The 22,583-nt window shown below is 33.3% G+C and overlaps 1 protein-coding gene across 4 annotated transcripts; it reads left to right on the top strand.

The window, feature by feature from the left end:
• The first annotated feature begins 130 nt into the window (after positions 1–130).
• LOC140444914 (sn-1-specific diacylglycerol lipase ABHD11-like) lies at positions 131–22,083 on the top strand. Of its 4 annotated transcripts, none has more exons than XM_072536605.1 (4): positions 131–737; positions 1,709–1,938; positions 4,629–4,760; positions 14,250–14,470. In XM_072536605.1, exons 1-4 carry the CDS (start codon positions 309–311, stop codon positions 14,320–14,322), a joined length of 864 nt encoding a protein of 287 aa, XP_072392706.1. In that variant the 5' UTR covers positions 131–308; the 3' UTR covers positions 14,323–14,470. The 4 variants fall into 4 exon arrangements, with proteins under 4 accessions (XP_072392706.1, XP_072392705.1, XP_072392707.1 ...); XM_072536604.1 differs by lacking the exon at positions 14,250–14,470 and adding an exon at positions 21,859–22,083 and having other exon boundaries at positions 133–737; XM_072536606.1 differs by lacking the exons at positions 131–737; positions 1,709–1,938 and adding exons at positions 19,334–19,465; positions 21,859–22,083 and having other exon boundaries at positions 4,631–4,760; positions 14,250–14,712.
• Positions 22,084–22,583: the final 500 nt, after the last annotated feature.

Consider the following 22,583-nt stretch of genomic DNA (forward strand, 5'->3'; position numbering starts at 1 on the left):
TGTTTATAAGTTTTTTTCTTTTGGATTTATATAGACTTTTTAAAGATAATCTATGGTAATTATAATATAGTAAATACATTCACTGGAAACATCCTAACTCGTCAATGCAGCCAACATTGTTTAGTAATAACTATACCTTAACCTCAATATTTTAAATGTCAAATTTGTAAATAACTTTTTAAAAGAACTTTTGATTAAATGATTAAATTTTTTTATAGATAAGATAATTTTTTAACGCTTGATACACTGGTTGAAATCTAGTCTACTTAAATTACCTATCAAATAAGTAACTCAATTACGTAATAATAATGTCTCTCACTAGATTAAAAAATCAGTTATCTCTTGCTTTTACCCTATATAAAAACACAAATTTAAAGTTAACAAGATGTGTGAGTAATACAGGAACCTTACAACCTGTAGATATGTCGTATGCGACATACGAAAGTACTAATAGTGAAAACCAAAGTTATCCATTTATAATTGTACATGGCTTATTTGGTTCTAAGTCGAATTGGAATAGTATGTGTAAGTATTATAACCAAAAATTCAATCCGTCGAGAAAAATTATAGCTGTTGATACTAGAAATCATGGTGATAGCCCCCATAGTGATCAACATACATATGCTCATCTTGCAGCAGATATAAAAGCACTTTATGGACAGTTAAATATTAAAAAAGCTACAATAATGGGCCATTCTATGGGTGGTCGAGCTTCTATGTTATTCGCTCTGAAATATGTAAGTTTGAAGTATCTATATTGATCATTTATTCCTAGTAGAACATATCTGCGAACCTTTTTGTGTTATTTTTTTACATGATGCTTGAATTTTATTTATAGGATACATAAGTGTGGATGGCCAAATAGGTGAAAAAGTATTTTGAAAACCTAATTTCGTTTTAGAAAAAAATTATGGTTTTAAAAACTTATCGTTCGCAAAAATTTACAAGGAGACTTTGTACATGTAAAATATAAATCCCAATGTAATATGAAATCTAAAATTTGCACCTATTACATTATTGGATTTTGAAAGATTATTTTTAATGTATAAACATGTATTAGCAGACAAACGTAGATCTTTTAATAGAGACAATTTAGAAAAACCTTTAATTATCAATTGGTATAATACAAATCACAATTGACGATCAAAACTTGAATTATTTTTTTATTAATATACATACATATATGTGTGTATTAGGTATTTTCTGTTTCATTTAATTGTGACATTTTTTAAATCTAAGATAAGTAGTTTATTGACATTTATTTGCAATATGTTTCCTAAGTACTTAAGATAAGGATGCATACCTCAGTCAAAACTAAATATAGGGGTTAAAATATTGTATTTTTTATAAATTGAAAGCTGTAATTTTAAATTCGTTGTTTTTTGTCCAAATCAAATAAATACCTTGCATACTTACTTGTATGCATATTTTGCATATTTACTTGCATATTTATCATAAATTGGTGCATATTTTGGATAGAAGTGTATATTATGCTCATATTTCTTGTAAATTCTGATGCATATAATCCAAGCTTTAGTGATGATCAATACCTACTTATTTCACAGTAGGTTTTTATACTAAAGTCTTGCTAGTTAATTGGTTTACAAGCATGCAGTGTGAAGATAAGAAATCAATTACAATTTTTATTTCTTCAAGATATCATCATCCTCTTATTTGGTTTTCGTATACTAACAAGTTTCTCTTTTAGCCTGAGCTTGTAGAAAGATTGATAGTGGCAGATATTTCTCCAGTAACTGATAGTCCAAATATGGATACTTTACCAATTATTTTTAAAACTGTCGAAACAGTTAAACTACCTTCCAACATTCCTACGTCACAGTGTAGAACTATTGTAGATAACGAATTAGCGAAATCTATAGATGACAAGGCTTTGAGGGCATTCCTTTTAACAAACTTGATTCAAAAAAGTAACGGCAGGTAGGTTTGACACATTATATATATATATATATATATATATATATATATATATATATATATATATATATATATATATACACATATATATATATATATATATATATATATATATATATATATATATATATATATATATATATTCCAATGTTCTCACATTCAACAATGAACATCACGTTTTTTGGGTTTAGAAAAATATATAGTTGTATAAAATTAAAGAATGATTATTAACAGAATCACAAAAATCGCAGAAATCAGAATAGCAAATAAGAATATTTTTAAAACAGAACATTTCATGTGCCATATTTTCAAATTTAGTCTTAGATTTTAACTGCAGAATACTTTTTTTATTTTCAAAACAATATTTTGGCTTATTTCAAGTAACTTGAACCTAACAAAGAGGTAACTAACCTTTTAGGTTTTCTATTTATTAAGAACCATAACCTTTCTTTCAATTCTTTTTTGAAATCTTGAGTGGCCTTCTCTTATTATTCTTTTTTTAGTAATAATAATCTCGGTGCTTTGGGTATTTTGATATATTGGTTCTTGGTGATTTGCCCTTTTTGTATGTATCATGCCTGTTTTAATACCTTTTCACAATTTTCCCCACATTTTGCTTTCCCAAGTATTGGTTTTTTCTTCTTGTAGTCGGTGTAGCACCTACACCTGCACTAGCTATTTTTTATCCCTCTATGTACACTTGAGCCGGAGATATGCCCCTCGAAAAGATCAAAATAGCCCCCTTTACCCTGTATTTGAAAAGCTATATTTCTGAGCCCATCGGACCGATTTTACTCACAATATCTCATTTTTTTGTATAATGTTAACTTTTTAATGAAATACTTTACAAATCCGCAAAATATAAGTTTTATTATATATATAAGTCAATTATTATTATATTATATATATAAGTCAAAATTTTATGATTTTCAAAGTCAAATTAAGTCAAAATTTAACTGTACTATGAAAAGTATTGTAGAAACAGGTAAATTAAAGGATCTTTGAAACGAGTATTGGTAAATTACAATGCATTTAGTAGATTTAATAATACAGCCTTTTAAAAATAGCTAGTTTTTCGAAAATCACATTTTTATCATTTGTAAACTGATAGTACTTTTTCCTGACAATTACAAATTGCATAAAAATTTAGATGAAGGTAGGTCTATATATATACAACATGTATACATATTAAATTTATCGGCCCGGACTTTATCTATTTTTTTTGACCACCCAAAAATTGAGCTTGAGTCCTTTTACCCTATATTTGAAGAGCTATATCTCTGAGCCGAGTGGACCGATTTTAAGTAAATAAAAGTAAAAAATAATTAAAGTTTGAATCAAACATAACCTTCAAATATGAACATTCATAGTAAATACATATCTTAATAGTTTGATATTCTTACCCCACAAACTCATAAACAACAAATAATACCAATCGCACAGAATGAATGTTCATAACCAAAAGTCCTTATTTATTCTTTAAACAATTAAAAAAACCAATATTTCCAACTTCGTATCAGACACAAATTAGAAATGTTTGGAAAGGTTTTTAAAAACCCCGCCCATTGTAACGTCAGAGCTTAAGTAGTCCATTGTATTTGTAATTTGTAGCATCTTTTGCACACTTGCGCCTCTAGAGGCGATTGCTGAAAGCTGAATTAGATGTTGAAAAGTTGGCACACAAATGATGCATTGCGTTTCCACTCCTTTGTACAGCACTCCTTAATTCTAGACTATATAAAATGCAAACTTAGACACATTATTGAAGTTATACTTCTATAACGCGCGCTCCACGTTGGAAATTTGTATGGGAGTGAATCTGTGAAATCATTACATATGTAAGATAATGAGTAAGAGAGAGACAGAAGATATATTTTCTCTCTCTTCCTCTCTCGAATATAAAAATGTTCCTTTTGTATATATAATTTAATATTATATATACTATATAAAGATATATATATATATATACATATAATATTATATATATAATAAAATATTTATTAATATTATTATTTATGTGATATGTTTTGTATTATTTATTAAATGTTCATAATTATATTAGTCTTTTGTATTTCAAAATAATAATCTCAATAAATCACTGTATGATCCAGAACTGTCAATTTTGAAATACATTTGTGTCATGTCCTCGGTAGTATAGTAGTCAGTATCCCCGCCTGTCACGCGGGAGACCGGGGTTCGATTCCCAGTCGGGAAGGACTTTTTTATTAATATTATTACATGGTAAATTAAATACTTATGAATTAATATTGCATTTTAATTTGTATTGTATTATTATATTAATAACAAAATAAACAATGAATTTTACTGCAGAGTATGTGTAAAAAAATTTTTGCATTCAACTCCTTTCATACATATATGAAAATAAAAATATACATTTGCATCAAAATATTGATTCAATCCTTCATTTACTACTCATATATTCCTATTACAGGTCAAAAGTTGTTTATTAATTGTTAGTAAGTTGTTATTCATTCTGTTTCTCTTTCTGCTATGTCTTACCTATAGCATTACATATGTAATGATTGTGCAGATTGACTCCCAAATAAATTTGTAACGGCGAATGCGTGTATAGAAGTGTAACTTCCACCGGTAGTCCCACTGGACTGCCACACCCGTTTTTTTACATAAGACTTGAGATCTGTATTTACATATTCTAAATATTTATTTTGTAGCTTTGGATGGAGGATAAATATACCTAGTTTATTAGCTAATTTCCAACATGTAACGAAATTTCCCCAACTTAACGACTTACAATATGATGGTCCAACGTTATTTGTAGCTGGAGGAAAATCTGACTATGTACCGTAAGTACTATTAATAATAATTACTAGCTTATTACTTTAACAATATAAAAAGCTTTACATGGATTAAAAATTGATTCAAACTTGTAATTCGAATGCTAAATATTTTTTTTATTTTGTGAAAATACTTGTCTCTTAGTAGTTGAAACAATTATTATTTTTTATTTTGAAATGTAGGAACAAGAATTATCACTTTTTATCAAACATTTGTATTTTTTGTATCGAACAAGTAAGTTATTATTTATCCAAGTATCCAGATTCTATATTAAGTGCTCGTTTAAAGTATACCACTCATCGATTCGATATGTTTTTAATTGACTGTGGAAGTGATGACGTAGTTTTTATTGACATCTGTCAGTTTCACTTTCCAAACAAACCTTGTTTAATGTGGATAATTTGTATGTTTCGTTATTTTTTAATTTTTTTTACAGAATCTTTCCACATTTTGCAATATCTAAGTATTCTAATAGTTAGTACAACAATTTTACAAGGTTGTGTAAATAATAAAGCATGTTGTTTTATAAAAATAGCAATAAAATGCAGGTATTAATAAAGTAAGGTTAGAATGTCTTTAATTTAAATTTTTAAACTATATTTCATAGAAATAGAACACTGAATTATGATGGTTTTATCGTAAAAACACTATACTTAAAAAAAAAAGCAGCAGAGGAAGCAAAATGTTAACTTTATAGAATTTAAAAAGTCTTGAGATTGGGAATTTCAACTTTTGTTTGGAAAGTAATTGACAGTTGTGACGTCACACTTCCACTGTCCATTCTTATTTAAGTGGTTTGGATATAAGGGAACTTGGAAATCTCCTGATAATGAAACAATTGACATCCAATTTAAAAAAGTAAATCGGGTAAAGGGAGAGAAAAAACCGACATTAATAAACCAAAAGATCCCGACATTGCAAATGTATACAGACAGCAAATAGAAGATCAAATAAGGACAAAAAACTTAGAAGAAGAAGAAGACATTAACCAACAATGGGCAAATATACGAGATATTGTGTTACAGAAATCGGTTGAAATATTGGGTAAAACCAAGCCAGAAAAAAGAAATCATTGGTTTGATCATGAGTGCGAAATGGCCACAAATAGAAAGAACGCAGCACATCAAAAAACCATCGACGCAAGTTGTACACGGAGAAAAAAAAAAGTATAGACGTCTTAGAAGAGAGGAAAAACGTATCCATCGACGTAAGAAGAGGGAATACGAACAGAACACTCTCAATGAGATACAAAGTTTATTCGATAAAAATGAAACGAGGAAATACTACAAATCCTTAAATAACAGCCGTCGAGAATTTAAACCACGATTAAAAATTTGTAAAGACACTAACGGTGAAATTCATCATCATCATCATTTTGGCTTTACAACCCTGTGTAGGTCCTAGCCTCCCCAAGAATTTTTCTCCAGTCGTCCCTATCCATCGCCTTCATCCGCCAAGCACGTATTTTCATATTTCTCATATCTTGATCTATGTTATCTAGGAATCTTGTTCTGGGTCTTCCTCTTCTTCTTTGACCAATAGGTCTGTCAAGGATCGTTTTTCTAGCTGGGTCGGTTTGCTCCATCCGCATTACATGGCCTACCCACTTCAGACGTCCTATCTTAATGTGTTTTACCACGGTGAAATTCTACATGATAAAAACTTAGTCTAACAGATGGGCACATTTCAGCGAACATCTAAATATAAACGATATTGCAGGAGGTTACAACATAGAAAATCAACAAAATCTACAACGTCAACTACACAGTGAAGACCCAACAAGAGAAGAAGTGTCAAATGCCATCCTAAAAATCAAAGACAATAAAGCACCAGGAATCGATGAAATCTGTTCGGAACTGTATAAAAAAGGTGGTGATCAACTTTTTGCAGCAATTCATAATATAATAGTACTTCTATGGCAGGATGAATTGGTACCAGGAGAGTGGCTAAAGGGAATAATATGTCCGTTGCATAAAATGGGTGATCAACTGGAGTGTAAGAACTATAGAGGCATTACTCTGTTCTTCCGCAATGTATTGTTTGAAAGACTTAAACATTTTACAAAGGATATTGTTGGTCAATATCAATGCGGATTTACTGCTGGAAAGTCAAGCAGAAGTATGAGAGACATGGTGCAGTGTTTTACAAGGCTTGCGGACGCGGCAAGTGAATTAGAACTTGTGGTAACCGAGAAAAATATTTTTGAGAGAAAAATTTTTGGGGCCGTAAATGAAAATGGGTGGGCTATGGAGTCGACGATACAACTTTGAACTATATTAGTTATACACCGACCCAGATATTGTGACATTCGTTAAACTGCAGAGACTTAGATGGGCTGGACACATTGCTAGGATGTCAGATCACAAATACAAGAAGAGATTAACATTTTTAAAACCAGAGGGCACAGGAAGCAGAGGACGACCACGAATGAGTTGGATTGATGATGTAAAATAAGACCTACAGAGTCTAAGGGTTAGAAGATGGAGGAAAGTTGCCAGGAACCGACAGGAATGTCGACTTCTTTGTGAGCAGGCCAAGATCCACAACGGATTGTCGAGCCACTTATGATGATTTAATTGATTTCGTTTTTTCTTTTGTGTATCCTCTTCTCTTGTCTGGTAAGTCTCTACAACTGTTCTAGTTCTTTATTCAGGTCTAGTAGAAGCCTGTGTCTTTCTGGTCATCTTCATTTAGATTTTAATTCCTTAGTCTGTTGGTTATGTTTTCCGAGTACCGTTCTGTAATTGTTGCATGTCTCAGCTTGTGCACATTTCATTTCTTTCTATCCATTTTATCTTCTTTGCTGACGTTTAAAATTGTAGCCCTCAATGTTGATTTCACTAGGCAATAATCTGCAGTTCATTACTGTTCCATGTCTTGAATCTAGATGGAATACTTGGCAATGTCGTTGTGTTTGTTTTTTTGTCACAACATATTTGCTACCCCCTTCCCTTTCATTTAACGTCTCAAACGTCAAAATCGGACCAATAACAATGAAGATACGATATAGTGCCTCTTTGGCAATGCCGTCATATTTGTTTTTCTATGAAAACCGTATTCGCGATCCCCTCTCTTTTCCAACGAGGTCCCACACGTTACCCTACGGAGTGGCGTTTGGCACTTGTCACGTAAAAGAAGAAGATTTGACGGACGGAAAGAATAATTGACAGATGGTTTGACAGACGAAAAAGAAGAAGACTTGACAGACGGAAAACAAGAATTGACAGACATAAAATAAAAATTGATAGTTGACAGACGAAAAGAAGAAGAAATGACAGTTGACAGACGAAAAAGAAATGACAGTTGACAGACGAAGAGAAGAAGAATAGTCAGTTGACATGACAGCTGACTGTTGATACCTGGGTTGATAACCAGGACTTAATATAGAGGAGGAAGAAGAAAACCTGGAAGACGAAAAAGAGGAGGTAAGTTGAAGTTAAAGACTCTGTTAAAAAACTAACCAGAAACAAATCACCCGGAAGGAATAGATAATCTCCCAGCTGAACTAAATAAAGAAGGTGGCCAAGATAATATGATGGAACTACAGTAGTTGATAAAAGAAATATGGACACAAATCCCTCCCTTATGATAGGACTATGAGAATACTTTGCACCATACGCAAAAAAGGAGATATATTTGAATGTTCTAACCACAGAGGAATTACGGTTCTAAAATTCCGGTCATTTTCGTCAAAAAATTAATAATGATTGGCTCCTCCTTAATTTCCTATACGCTCAATTTCTTAATATATCGTAGAGCTGTAGAGAGTCAATATACCATAATGCTTGCATAAAGAGACCCAAACAAAACCTAGGTTCATCACTGAAGCAGACAAAATTCCTCTGGTCATTCCAGTTTTGCCTACCTCTGCACCATTCTAAGCATCGAGCCTTGTGGTGTACAGGTGGTGTGGCAAAGGTAACATCAAAAGCGGACAATAAGGTTCCAATCCCATTCCAAGTAATCTTTGATTAACTGTTCTTCTTGAGATTACCCTTTCTGTAGCTGCAACTAAATCATTTCTTACTTGATGTTCATTGTACCATCTATTTCTGGGAGCAAGAAGTCTAAGAGAATGGATTAGATCTTAACACCGTTGATAGCTTCAACTCTTTATGAAATTTTCCTTAAACCAAAAACGGCCTCTTTCAACGACCTCTTGGTCTTTTAAATTTTTTGGGTAAATCAAAAACAATCCGAAATTACTGAAAATTACAAATAAACTAAATCTAAATACACAGCAATAAACTTTCTTATCTTTTTTGTTTTTGCGAAAAAAAAAAAAGAAAAAATTTCAGTTAAAGAAAAGATAGCGAGATAAAAACTTTATCATATATATTTTTAGATAAGACTTACAAAGAAATACTTTTGATCCAAATAAATAACCGTATACAAAGTGTTTTTTTGGACATCAGTATATTAAAAGATGACGTAACTTTCAAAGTTTACACACAACTTTAAAATTTTATTATATTTGATAGTGAAATACGATTTTTGAGAAAGATATTCACATGATGAAATTTCATTTGTATACAACAAGGCAATTAGTCTGCACATAAGGTATACACTTGAACTAAACAAAAGTTCTAATGGACAATATTTGACATCTCATTGTGATCTCTAAGTATATTCCACTTTTTTATGAGAGAGCTTGATGCAATTTATTTGTTGGTGCACGAAACAGTTAACAGCTTATTTTTAGTCGTATTGTGACAGTCTGCTTAAAATAAATGAAGTTTATATCTGCCAAATAAGACAATTAGTTAGTTTCTGTCAAATTTTTTGTGCATTTTCATAAGCCATGTATCTTCACCATCATGTAAATAGTATTTTTAACACCGCAAAGAGAACAATCAAATATTCATCTATACATTGTGCTTTTCAACCTAAATCTTTCAAGGAATCTAACAAACGTATGGATTTGGCTTACAGTTCGTATGAGTCGACATTAAGTTACACAGAAAAAGATCCCGAACCTACTCCCTTAGTAGTTTTACATGGATTTTTAGGTATTTTTACCATTTATATCTACGATTTTGCTCTTATATGCTTTTCTCAATACATACTATGTTATTTTTTAAAGGAAAATCATTTTATAATTGTTAGCACTTCATAAATCGCCTTTCGGTAATTTTGTATTGGGTATTTTGATTTTTAGTACAAAACTCTTAATAATATAAAATATAAGAGCTAATTTTTCTTACAAACTTTCGGGAATCTCTAAACACGTAGTAATCACATAAATATGAAGGCTCTAGTTACAAAACGACCATTCACCACTTACAAATTTTACCCGAAACACAAAAAACTGTAACATATATCATTTCTCTCTGTTATGGAACTGTTGGAGTGTCAACGTTCTCCAGATACTTTTTGAAGTAAGTTAGAAGGGCATCTTTCTCCCATTCTTGACCAAAATGAGCTTAAATGATGTTCCTCACATCGCATAACTTTTTTTTTCTTAACATTGAAGATTTAACATTTGCAATTTGGTGCGGATTGATGTGGAATGTGGTTTTTGACAATATTTTTAAATAATCCTTTGTGCACGGTAAAAAACCCATTAGCACTTATTACGACCAAGTTAAGCAGTTTCGTGGATTTTTTAAGAAATGCCCTTTTGATTTTGAATAACTTGAAATGCCACGTTTGTTAAGCTTTTGAATACGCGAAGAGCTTCACCGTACTAGTTATATAACTGAAACTTGTTGTCCGATGCCTAATTTCCACGAATTTCTATAATTCCATTGTTCTTCGGTCAAGTCTCGGGAGCTCATTGCCTTTGTTATTCCCTCCTTCCATGTTCTTTTTGGTCTTCCTCGTTTCTTACGATTTGGTGGTATCCATTTCATGGCGATTTTTTGTAGTCTTGTTTCTGGCATTCTTTGAACATGGCCATACCATATAAGTTGTTTCCTTTCTATGTCTGTTGCCAGTGATCCATCTACCCCCATCCGATTCCTTATTTCATCGTTTCTAATTCTGTCTGCCCTAGATATTCGAAGTGATCGTCTAAATACATCCATTTCTGTTGCTTCGAGTTTTCTTTTATTGCTTTCTGTTAGTCTCCATGTCTCTGTACCATAGGTTAAGCTGGTTTTTATGAGAGATTCATATATATTGTATTTTCGTCTTTTGCCAATTTCTGAGCTCCAAAGAACTCCGTTAAGGCATCCAATTGTTCTACGGGCCTGGGTTATTCGTTTTCTAATTTCCCTATTGTCTGTGCATGTGGTGTCGAAATCAATTCCTAGGTAAGTATATTCAGTGCAGAATGCAATTTCGGTTGTGTCCATCTGAATGTTGGATAGTTCTGCGCATATTGGGAGATATTTTGTGTTTTGAGTTCTAAACCCCACTTTTTGTATTCTTCCTGTAGTTTTCTGGCCATATATGTCAGGTCTTCTTTATCGTTGGCTATAAGGACTTGATCGTCTGCAAACTGTAGGGTATATAGGCAAGTTTCTCCCAGGTCAATGCCCATTCCTCTGCACTTTCTCTTCCACTGATACAGTGCTTTCGCCACGTAGATTTTAAACAATGTGGGGGATATGCAACACCCCTGCCGGGGTGTTGTTAAACAATTATACAGCTTTCAAATAAGAATATTTGTATTTAGAGCGTTAAAATGTACACGTTTGGTAAGTTTTTCTGCAAAAAAGTCTTCAATATAGAAAAAATATGTAGTTTTATTTAATTTATAACAAAATTAAAGCATATTTTGGATTTGGTAATGCGTTATTTAGGTTTCTCTATTTGAGTTACATTTGCATTAAAAAAAAAGAAGAAAGTTGCTCCATTGGAAGACGAGAAAATAATTTTTTTTTCGACTTCCCGGCACTCAACAAACGCCAAATTAATATGGCCATATTGGTCAGTGAAAGAAAAATCATTCCGACAGGTTTATTTTTTGGGTCGCACGAAAACGGGTCCATCATCCAGCTATATAAGTCATCTGAGTCTATGTCAGGAAAATAGTTTACAATACTTTTTTCCAAACCTTACAAATGAGCAATAACAAGTTCGTTTGAGGATTGATTTCATTTGTTATAACAAATTTAACCCCCCAAAACCTCCCCCCCTGGGTGCGCCTATGATCAAGCTGTAAATTGAAGAATTCACAAGTTTTTAATCTATTTATAAGCTCTCTCTCTACAAAGTTTGAAATAGTGTGAATTCTCTGCGTGAGTGTGCAAACCAACAATAAATAATGCTTCAGTGGTGTTTTCGTTTTCATTTTTGCAGACTCTTTATATGATGAATGACCCTGCCTGAAGATATGAAGCACGATGTTTGAAGGTTTCCTCGGCCTTATCGGCTAAACCAGGATGATCTTTATGAATGTCTTTTTAATTTAGATGAAACCAAACACCCATTAGCAGCAATTTTGTAACAATTAACGCATTTGTCTTCTGGTGCCTGTTCGTTGCCAACTTGAATAAAGCCATATAACGTGAGATAGCTAGGATGATACCTTCTTATTTTTCCCCGAATTTCTTCTTGGTAAGGAACCTCCTTTCCACGAATTGACGGAGAACAGCTTGGATAAGTTGGACTCGAATGGATCTCGTGGACATTTGTATCTTCTCCATCTCTGCTAGTTGTTTCAGTGAATTCACTACATTTCCTTTTCAAAGACCCAGATTTCAGCCAATTTTCCATTATTCTGGAATGAAAAAAATGTCTTAAATAAAAGAGAGCAAAACATTGCCAACAATGAAAGGTATTTTCCAACCGTAATAGTGCAAGACATATTTTATGACAAAAATAGCAACAAAAGTACGTAATATTATATATATTAATTCTAATGAATATGATTACTTACGTCGTCACTTTTCTTTTGCAGTTATATTTAAAACTTCCACTTCGAAATCTAATCCTAATTTTTACAAAAGTCACTTATCGTCTGCAATAATTAAACTGTGGAATGAATACAGGTAGCAGTTGCATCGGTCGAATTCGCCTGTTTGTTTCTCGGTCGTCATCGAGAATACACAAGTACAAATAGTCAACATGTTTCGATTGGACAGTGGCGCAGCGGCCGGTTGTTTGGCTTTTCTTAAATAATCCATGTCACCCTTGGCAAATGCTTGAGGCACCCCACTTTGAGAACCTCTGGCCTAAGCTATGTTGTTATAACTAAACTATAACTGGTTAAAATCTATAAGGCAGATGAAACAAGATATTTTCAATATATCGTCAGTTTTTTTCGGCCGTTCTGATGACAATATCAAGGTTCAAATTCAACTGAGATTAAGATGGGGATAGAAAGGCTCTCCTCAAACATCATTGAAATATCAAATCTGAGTAATCTTACCAACAAATTATTTACTATACCAACGAAAAAAGAGGTATTGAAGAAAAATACATTTTATGTCACCTTAGGTAACCAAACTGAAGATCCTCAACATTTCGAATCAAGTCCAGAGTAAAAGTCAAAAACTACATAGCTTAGCTTTGTGCCCTCAATTATAAAACTGGCAGGACCCTGGTCTACCTGGCCTTTCGGCATACAACCGTTAGCGCCTCCACTGCCCCTACAAAATCCGAACACCAAAATGAGGGTGACGCGTTGCTTACGCATCGCGGGGCTCCACCCTCCCGTAGTACCTGTGTTGCGATTACCTCACCCATCCGTTATCTCCTCTCACGGGCGGACAGGTGACGCAGGCAGATTAATTTCCACCTCGCACGTAGATAGGTCACCCCCGGGGATCTCTTAAATCTCCAGGTGGGTACGTGCCGAGACACCGACGCCCCTATTGGTGGTGTAAGGCCAAAAGAGGTCTGTACGGGCTCAGCTCGTTCAACCTCGCCTGGTTCTCTTGGAATGAGAGTAGAGTAGTCCCACGAGAGTCTCGTCTTGGATACTAGGAGTGTAGACCGGTGACCGTGACGCCTAAGCGCCTCGAGTGCGTTTCTACAGACCCGACACCTCAAGCGTCGGCTCTCCACCTCTCGATTCCTGCCAATTAGCCGCCTCTTACGACAGGCAGGGCCTTCTGACCTCGGCCTTATTCTTATCTCCGCGAGCCGAACGGAGAAGTCAAAAACTACAGAAGATAAATTTCATTATGTAGTTATTAGTATATTAGATGTTGTGTATATTATGTTATGCCCTCCTTCAAGACGCCGACACAGCGAGAGGTTCTTTATTCAAAATAGGTATATCATCTAAAACCTCCATTGACTTATTATTTAATAAGGCAATTTGGCCACCTGGTGTAAACATTAAATGGTCTATAGAATCCTCATATTCCGAAAAGACGCGTTCATCTGAGTCATATAATATGACCATATGAAAAATACCAGAAGCCCCGTTAGCTTGGAAAATCCAATTACCATTTCATAGTATCATAATACTATTTTATTTCTTCGGAGGACTAGATTATAGTCTTTTCAGATTTTACCTCTAATTTTTGCTCGAGTCAGTTATATTGGCAGTTATATTTTATTTTCGAGTACAAACCTTTTTTTATCAAATATTACTCTTTTAGAGTCAAAAAACAATTGGGACAGTATATGCAAGAATTTACACAGGACTTCAAAGGCAAAAGTCGTTGCTGTTGATGCAAGAAATCATGGCGATTCTCCACACTGTAAAAAACATACATACGATTGTTTAGCTACAGATTTGAAGAATTTTCTGGAAAATATGAACTTAAAGAAAGTTAGTCTATTGGGACACTCGATGGGTGGACGAACGGCAATGCTTTTTGCCCTAAAGTACCCCGAGCTGGTGGAAAAACTGATAATCACTGATGTTTCTCCAATTTCGTCAAGTGCTTCCGTTAAAATGCTTCCTGGAGTATTGAATAGTTTAAAGCAGATTCAAATTCCGTCAAATAAATCCTTTTATGAGGCCAAGAAAATTATCGGCCCAAAATTGTACTCTCTTATAAAAAACAGATTGATGTTTGCGTATCTGCTTACTAATCTAGTACAAAAGAATGATGGAAGGTATTGTATTATATTTTATTAATTTCTGCTGCTGATATTATTTTTCTATAAATTCAATAATCCATATAAAACTTTTAACTAATAGGCGAGGCATGAAGCAGTAAAAAGCCTAAAGCTCAAAAATTTTTTGCAGTAGAGTAGATCTTAATGAAACTTTTTGCATTCTATTCGTCATGAAATTTTGTGAACAAAAATGATGATGTGGAAATGAATTTTACATTATTGAACAAAGCAAATACATTTTCCAAAGTTCATTTCGAAGTGATAAAAAATCATAAATTTGTTATTCGGAAATAATTGACGAAAATGAGTTCAATATTACCTTTCAGGGGTTTTTGGTATCGCTCATCACGAATAACATGACGATGGTGGTCTCCGATGCCACTGGTGCTGGAGTTTTGTGGAAATTCGATACAAAATCGGTGTAAACTCGTTACTATGGCGTTTGTAGGGTCTCGGAACATTGATATTATGTCGGCGATAGTCTTTAAGACAGCTGGTGTCGACGATAGACCTATTCTCCTTTAGTTTTATGAAAATTCGATACAAAATCACAGCATACTCATTACACAGGGTTTTTTGGGGTCGCTGATTACGAATATCATGACGTGATGGTCTATGATGCTATTGGTACTCAGGACGGGCCTCGTTTCTTGGAGTTTTGTGGAAATTTGATATAAAATCAGTGCAAACTCGTTACTCTCGAGGGATTTTGTGGTCGCTGATCACGAATATCATAACGGTAATGGTCTCCTGTGAACAAACTCTAAGAGACCAGCTTTCTTCTGAGCACAAGGTGCCTCGGACACCATCGCCGACATGATATTGGTGTTCAGCGACCCCAAAAACCACCGAGTAATAAATTTGCACTGATTTTGTGTCGAATTTACACAAAACTCTAGGAGACGACGCCCGTCCTGTGCCCCACCACACACACATGGTGTGTCACACTCCTGTGACATACCATCGCCGACATGATGTTAGTTTTAAGCAACCCCAAAAATCCCTTTGGAATGAGTTTGCACTGATTTTGTATCGAATTTCCAAAAAAACTCCAGGAGACGAGGCCCAGGTGCACCAGGTGCCTCGGAGAACATCGCCGTCATGATATTCATGTTAAGTGATGCCAAAAACCCCCGAGTAGTAATATTGAACTCATTTCCGTCAATTATTTGTGATTTACATATTTATTATTTTTTATCACTTCGAAATGCGTTTTGGAAATGCATTTTCTTTGTTCAATAATGCAATTTTCATTTCCACATTATTATTTTTGTTGACAAAATTTCCTGGCACTCATACGAATCGAATGCAAAAAGTTTTATTGAGATCCATCCTACTCTAAAAATTTGGTAGGTTTATTGCTTCATAGCCTTGCTTTTTAAATAATTTTTTTTTATTAATGCTTGAGGCCAACGGATAGTGTGAACATCTGCACTTAAACGAGTCTTACAATCAATTTTATTGAATTTATGAACCGCTTTATTGATGAAGTCAATGCTATCAGTTGGAGAGTTCCATGTATATCTTCCAGGCAATAGTTTTGAAGCATGCGTTAATGATTACAAATTTAATTTCTATACAAAATTTAACGCTCTTATCCTCTCTGCGGTTATGCATTTTGAGACAAAAGCTTTCTACTATGTCGTCCTTTTTTTCTGTTCTCGGTCTTGTCATTTAAATTTTTTACTAAAAAAATTTCATTTTTTTCTTGTATTTTTTTTTCTTCCTCTTTCTCTTTATAAGTAATTCATTGGCGGATTAATACCTCTATGGAAAGTTGTCAAAACTGTACATTGTACGTTACATTTTCTTTTTATGTCTTCACTTCTCTTTCGATCTCTCAGCGTATTTCCTGTACTTCTTCTCAGTACTTTCATCTCTGCAGTTTCCAGTAGCCTTTGTGTTGTGGCTGTGTCGGGTCTTGTTTCTGAGGCATATGTCATTATTGGTCTTACACTGGCTTTATAAATTCTTGACTTCATCTCAGTGTTAATGTGTCTGTTTCGCCATATATGTTTTGTGTTATTAAGGTATCCTGCCAGTCTATTTGCTTTTTGTACTTGATCTTTCACTTCTTTGTCCAGGTCTCCATAGCTAGACAGTGTAATTCCCAGGTATTTTATTTCCATTACTTGTTCAATACTGATGCTAGCAATTTCTATTTAACATCTGGTTGGTTCTTTGCTGACTGTGTAACGAAATATTTTGCCTACCACACGGGGCATTAATACAAGGAGTAGAAAATTGAGGGAAGAGAAACTATGGGGGTGGAGAAGGGCAAGCAAAATAATCGAAACATATGCGAACGGCACTCAAGTTTTGGTAGGAGAGCTGGGGTCGCGGATAACTAAAAGACAAGGGGGTTGGATTGGGGCAACTACAAAAAAATGAAATAAAGGGGTACTTATACAAATCTCTTGGAACAAACAAAACAGAAAGAAACAGGAAACACCTCTAATAATTTATAAAGAGCGCCACTTCAAGGTGCCTAATTATAACCATCACAACAGCTAGTTGTAACTGGAGATATAATTATTAAACATTAAAAACATATCTTTTCCAAATGGAAACTCAAAAAAAAGGGTTATTTAAAAAAAGAATAAACAAAATGTTAAGAAACAAAATTTAACATTTATTTTTGTGTCACCACAAACAGTTACAAAATAGATAGTGAAAAAATAATACAACAATAGTCGCAAAATACAAAAATACAAAAAAGACTTACATGTTTCATCTGTTTACAAATTCCAGGAATTCTAGATACTATTATAAACTTACAAAATTTACCGCACAGAGATTAACCTTTTTTTAAAAATAAAACAAACTAAAATCAAAAATAATAAAACGAGCTGTCGTGAGTTAACATTAAATAAAAAAAAAACTGAACAAATAAATTGACAGCTAAAGTCAAACCCTAAAATTTTACAATTTATTAATTATTACAAATCTTTTTTGTTATGAAAGCAAATTCTTATTATTAAAAAAATGTCTGTCTTTACTTTAAAATTTGAAAGTTACCTGGATTTCACAAAAATTACACTTGCGCTGTAAACTGGACTTCTTAAAAACTCAACAATGGTTGGGAATCTCTGACCCACGAACAAAAAGGAAAATGGGTCACTGGAACACAAACCTTGGAAACTAAACTGGACTTGGCTTCTTAAAAACAGGAAAAGGTACAACTGGATATAATGGCAACATTTCAAAACTCACTTAAAACTGTAACTGAACCATTAAACTCCTACTATATTTTACATATTTTTCATAAAAAAAGACGAACAACGAGGAACATTTCAAATTTGACGTAAAATTTTGACATAACGCTGAAGACCACAACTCTTCACCGCGGCTCCAACGAAAGTGACGAAATTATCTTAAAAAATTGATCGCATAAGTTGGAATAAACAAAACACTTTGGGTTTAAGACACATAAACAAGACACAACGGAAATTAAGACGTAAATTCTTAATTTGAAAACGCAATATCGGGCGGTTTGAAGAAAGAAATATCGAAGAAACTTGCGCCTGTGACATAAACAAACAATAAAATGATTTATTATCGACGGCGGCGACCTAAAAAGAACGAAAGATTATTTGGGTTTTAAATTGAATAATACGAACTAAGAAACATTAAAAAAATTCTTCGTTATTATAATGCATATATAAGGGGATTTCAATTAACACATATACGAGGGGATTCCAATAAATTTCAAATGCTACAATTGCTATTGTTTTAGTTTTCTGAGATGAGATTATTATATTAAATTCTTTTGCTTTTATATTCTGTGGACCAATTTTTGCAGACTATTTTCATCTTTGGCTATCAATATTGCGTTTCTGCAAGGGTTATTCTATCTGATATTGATATAAATCCCGTATGTGTCATTTCGAAACACGTCCCTATTATAAATTCTATTCAGTTTCGCTTTTGTTCACTGTCATCTGCAGAGAAGTAAATCTTGAAATCAGATGTCGCCCATCTTGTTTCTTTGGGCATCTAATTTCAATGTATAGAAAGATATTTATTTTCATTGGTTTCACTTATATATTATTGGGTGTCTTTTATGTTTGGAACCTAATTTATTATAATATATAAGTATTGTAAAATATATTTAAAGTTCCTATTTTTAAGTTGTCGATAATTATGGCCATTACGAGCTTTTAATACAGTGATTACTTGTCCCTCCTCATGTTGTTGGATGTTTATATTGTCCATTGACTTGGGAATCGGTTCAATATCAGGACAAGAGTGTTTACCACTTACCAGTTTGTCCATATCTGGTCACATTCATTTAGTTTAGCATACAGTTCAATACAGTTAATGGGATGCTGCACATGGGGCCATAGATTAGAGTTCTAAGACCGCTTTCTAAGACCTGCCCTTTGCATCCATCTGCAGTCTATGATTGATGTGTCATACAGTCCATGATTTGGATTCCTTTGGTCTTTTTTACACCGTTAGTTTTGACGTCTACGTTTAGTATTTGCTGGAAATTATATTCCTTTCTTTCCTTGTGTTTTAAGAGACATTTTAAGAATACTTTTTTACTTAACCTGATACGTATAAATACACAAGAATAAGAGTTCGTTTTTAATCGAATTACATTGATACTATTTAGCTACGGTTGGAGATTTAATACGAAAACCCTTTTGGAAAATTTTGAGCAGATGACAAGCTTTCCAAATATTTTTAACGTTTCTTTTGAAGGACGTACAATGTTTCTAGGAGGTGGAAACTCAGATCACATCCAGTAAGTTTATCAAAATTATTTTTTACTTTCAATGTATTATATTTAAGTATGCACCTCAATTTAGATTCACGTGATTTAATCTATGTAAAGCTTAACTTATTTTTGGATTAGTTCATTTTTATACATGTATTTCTAAAGCGATAAAATCCACAACTAACAAATCATGTTAAAAAAGAAACTTGTTGATTCATTCATATAACTAGTCCTGGGTAATAATTTAAATTATAACTCATCAAGCCATGGAGAATGTTTGAGGTACACAGAGTAAACGAAGTTGCGTTGCTCAGAGTCGGACAGATGTGGGAGTGGTTAAAATAAAAGAAAAAAAAAATGATAAAATTTGCCAAAGGGCGCCATCGTATTCTTTCATTATAGCTTCTAAAAATTGGTAAAAAGAAGACGAGATATAAAAAAGATAACATTTTTAACGAGATATAAAAAAATCAAGATATATACTAATGATTTTGCCCGTCAAGATGCGACGGGGGATCCAATCAATTGCCATTTACAGGCACTCCATTCGATTTTTTCCAGTCTTCCTCCTATTTAAGGCTAGGACGACAACAAAGTGATATTTTAATCTGTTGTACAACTTTCATAACAAATGAGTCGCTTTTGGAGAATCACTGAACTTTTGCGTGAAAGTCTTATGAAATCGATCTACCTACAAAAACCAGCGTAATTCTACCTTGGCAATTAATTTGTACTCTACCTCTGCAAATCTAAGAGTTGAAGGTGAACACACTGACTATGTGAAAATCATGCGTGGAGTGAGGTAAGGCTGTATTTTGTCTCCTCTAATCTTCAATCTGTACTCTGAAAGAATATTAATCGAAGGTTTGCACGAAATTGAAAAAGGTATTCTACTAAATCGTTACCGGCTAAACAACATCAGATATGCAGATGACACCATAGTATTTGCGGACAACTTAGAAGACGTACAAGGTCTTATGAACAAAATCACGTATTACAGTCAACAATATGGACTCAATATAAACGTTAAGAAGACAAAGCTTATGATAATTAGCAAGAAATGGATAACAGAAGGTCAACTCTACGTCAACCAATCCCCTGTAGAAAGAGTGACGCACTACAACTACCTCGGCACCATAATAAATGAAGAATGAACCAACAACCATGAGATTAGAGCACGCATCGGAAAAGCTAGATCCACTTTTAGTCGGATAGGGGCCTTCTTCAAGAGTCACAACCTCTCTCTTGATACAAAAGTAAGAATGCTGCGATGCATCGTCTTCTCTGTCCTTTTTTATGGCGTTGAATCGTGGACCTTGAACGAAGATATGTGCAGAAAACTGGAAGCATTTGAGATGTAGCTATATCGGAGAATGCTTAAGATCCCGTGGACTAACCGAGTCACAAATGAAGAGGTCCTCAGAAGAATGAGTAAGAATCGAGAGGTACTGAACACCCAAATCTCGAAAGTTACAGTTCTTCGGATATATTATGCGAAATAAATCCAGATATGCTCTCCTTCAAGCCATCCTGCAAGGAAAAATATTTGGAAAACGACGTCCAGGAAGAAGAAGAACTTCTTGGTTAAAGAACCTCAGAATCTGGTTCAATACAACATCTGCCATGATGATCGCCAACATTCGAAACGGATAGGCACATCAAGAAGAAGAAGAATTAATTTGTAGGAATGCTCGAGTTTTATATTTTATTTTTTTTTTTGAGGGGACAAAACGATTATCATATTATAGCAATGCTAATATGACAGTTAATGATAAATGAACCAAATATGATGATCCTGATTTCAGTAGATACTCTTTATTTTGGCGAATATTGCATATAGTTCGTCCCAAACCCTTCTTTCAGTGCGTCATAGTTGATCGAATTCTCTCTAACACATTAAGCTAGAAGTGACAGAAAAAAACGTGAGTCTGTGATTATTATACATAGTACTTAGAAAATTATTTATCGTAAAGCTAATTCTACTTACGGATGTATAATTGGTTGGAGTTTAGAATACGCTAAATAGATTTCCAATCAATGATGCGCATAAATATAATTTGACGCAGAAGGTCTCGATCTTGACAGTACTTTCATAACGTCAACTGATAAAATAATTGTCATTCCAGGTTAGTATTATCAGACATTTTACAGTGAAAATTTAATTTTGTATTTATTGTCATAAAAATATTTTAGATATGCCGAGATATATCGAGAAAGAACAAAGACTAATATTAAAATTATTAAATTATTTTCAATTAGAAAAAGAGGGATTACGATCATGCAACTGTCAAATTTAACTAAAATGACATGCAATAATTCTCGACATTCTTAAAATCCTATATTATGTCACAATTAGTGACGCACTGAAAGAAGGGTTTGGGACAGACTGTACCTAACTAATAACAATTTGTATGTTTTAGGAAAAGTGACTTTCCGAAAATATTAAAGTTATTTCCAAATGCTGAACTTAAGTATATTGAAGGTGCAGGTCATTGGTTACATAGCGAAAAGCCAGCGGAGTTTTTATCAATTACATTAGAATTCCTAAATAGACGTTCGGATATTAAGCAATTAGAGTCGAAAACATTAAACTAACTGTGATAATTTACACCATGTCGATAGATAAAATGTATAGTAAATTCGAATTGTGTTTTATTATACCATTTTTAGATTTTTGTTGTCAATACGATTAACTTTGGATTTTAGTCCTAAAATCGAGAGTATAAAAAAGAATACTACTAACAAAACAGATACCTGTTTCTTACATTCTGGAATATTTTACGTAAAAATATTATGATGTTGTTTCAGAACAGAAATAAATTTTTTTTTTTTGGAAATTTTATTGTGTCAAACAAAGTATAAGCATTAATCATCATTAATTGCATTAGTAGTAGGCCACTGCACAATCTCTTCAAAAAATGATCTTTTTCCTCTGGTATGTAGAACATGAGCTAGCGTATATCTTCAATTTTTTTATTAATTGGTACTTTACCATCCGGATAGGCCAGAACTGTTGGTAAAATGGAATTCTATCACTTATTTTAAGTTTAAAATTGTTAGTAATAACACCATTAATATATTCCGATACTGTTACAGTCCCTGGTTGGTTTGAATAAAAAAATAGTGTAACATTTTTTTTATAATT

Source organism: Diabrotica undecimpunctata, chromosome 7 (genome assembly GCF_040954645.1).
Source record: "Diabrotica undecimpunctata isolate CICGRU chromosome 7, icDiaUnde3, whole genome shotgun sequence".
NCBI lineage: Eukaryota > Metazoa > Arthropoda > Insecta > Coleoptera > Chrysomelidae > Diabrotica > Diabrotica undecimpunctata.